Source organism: Octopus bimaculoides, chromosome 1 (genome assembly GCF_001194135.2).
Source record: "Octopus bimaculoides isolate UCB-OBI-ISO-001 chromosome 1, ASM119413v2, whole genome shotgun sequence".
In the NCBI taxonomy this organism is placed as follows: domain Eukaryota; kingdom Metazoa; phylum Mollusca; class Cephalopoda; order Octopoda; family Octopodidae; genus Octopus; species Octopus bimaculoides.
This window is the reverse complement of record NC_068981.1, coordinates 72,880,659-72,882,498: the sequence shown is the minus strand read 5'-3', so window position 1 is coordinate 72,882,498 and position 1,840 is coordinate 72,880,659. Positions and strand designations below refer to the sequence as shown.

Below are 1,840 nucleotides of genomic sequence, written 5' to 3'. Positions count from 1 at the left end.
AGATCTATGAGACCCACAAATACCGCTATTAGGACAGGATTAACACCCATAGTGACCCTAACGTCTACAAAGATTTCCCTGCCCCTATATCGGATCTTTTATCGTTTTCTTCCAACCACTTGCTCCAGTCCACTCAGCTGGTCAAAATAAGTTGTAGCTGAAATTCAAAGGGGCCTTGTCATATTCTGTGTGAGGCTGAATCTCCTTGAGAACTACGTTAATGATATGCATGTCTGTGGAGTACACATCCACTTGCGAGTTAATTTTATCCTCGTGTGGGAATGAAAAGTGAATGCGACATCCAATATTTGCTGTCAACTTTTCTTTGGATCTATGTCTCTACTGTCTCTCTCACTTTCTCTTTCACTTCCTCTGTCCTCCTCTCTCTCGCTTTGCTACTCACTTCTTCTTTGAAGTAAGTGTGACACACTCGACGGGTACGTGCAAAAAAGAACAAATTGGCATATTAATATTATTGATAATAATAATGATATATAACCGCCGGAATAGGTGTGTAATTAAGAAATCCGCTTTGCAGCAGTGTAGTTTGGTGTTCAATCTCACAGTGCGGCACCGTGGGTAGGTGTCTTCTACTGTAGCCCCGGAACGACTAATGCTTAATGAGGTGAATATGTTTTACGGGAACTATGTGGAAGCCCGTTATATATATGTATATATACATGCACACCACATATAGACATACGTATATATATAAATACATACATATATGTATATGTATGTGCGTGTGCATGCACGTGTTTTTCTGTTTGTCTCCACACAGCTTGGTAACCGGTGTTGGGTTGTTTATTTCCATGTCACTCGGTTAAAGAAGCAGATAGAATAAATATCAGACTTTAAAAAAATTCATTAAAACTTAAAGACAGTGCCTCAGCATGGTCGCAGTCCAACGACTGAAACTTGAAGAAAAATAAACAAAGAAAAGAAATAATAATTAAAGTGTACTGACCTTTAGATCTAAATGCGGTTTGTCCAGCCAGAATGTTTCCCTAGTGATGTATCTTTGGTTCGTCTCTTTCACTATTGCTTTGCAGTACATCACAATATGGGCGTCAGGATCCCGATTGTTGACATATTCATTGCATTTCAATGACAGACTGACAACAGTTTCTGGAAGAAATATTATATTTAATGAATTATATATTATAATGTGTGTGTGTGTGTGCTAAGTTGTATGTACAAGTAATTGAATATTAAGCTGAAGGATTACTCAATACTTTTAATTAGAATACATGTTTATTAATGATACATGAAGAGGTATGACAAAGAATTCAAAGTTTCAGCCTGTTAGCGTTCGTCAGACAGTCTAACGAATGCTAGCCTGTTGAAACATTGAAGTCACTGTCATTCTTCTTCTAGTAAAAGTTTAAAGACTATGAGGAGGAGGAGACCCCCTTCTGTCATGAATGACCATGGGGTTGCACCTAGAAGGTTACCCGCCGAGGCACAGGTCTGGGCAAACTTGTTTATGGAAGGCCGGCAGTCGCCCATACATACCAGCCTCCTCTCAAGGGAAAGGCAAAGGCCGATACATCTTTGCACTAGTGATGTCGCAACTCATTTCTACAGCTGAGTTAACTAGAGCAACGTGAAATAAAGTGTCTTGCTCAAGAACACAACACGCAGCCCGGTCCAGGAATCGAACTCACAACCTCACGATCGTAAGCTCGACGCTTTAACCACTGAGCAATGCACCTTCACTAAAGACTATACACACACATACATATATATACACATACATACATGCATACATCTCCATTGTAAGTGACTTAGGGGCTTTTAATGCCCCCCTTCTCTCACAGCTTTTCTCCACCATTTTTTT

General features: G+C 39.8%; 1 protein-coding gene across 5 annotated transcripts in view; it reads right to left on the bottom strand.

Moving 5' to 3' along the window:
* LOC106871880 (protein-glutamine gamma-glutamyltransferase K) overlaps positions 1–1,840 on the bottom strand; it is a 427,287-nt gene that overhangs the window by 10,519 nt on the left and 414,928 nt on the right. For all 5 annotated transcript variants that reach the window (XM_052967482.1, XM_014918634.2, XM_014918631.2 and 2 more), the window contains one exon: positions 968–1,128. In XM_052967482.1, coding sequence (XP_052823442.1) covers positions 968–1,128 — 161 coding nt within the window. The remainder of the gene's footprint in view (positions 1–967; positions 1,129–1,840) is intronic.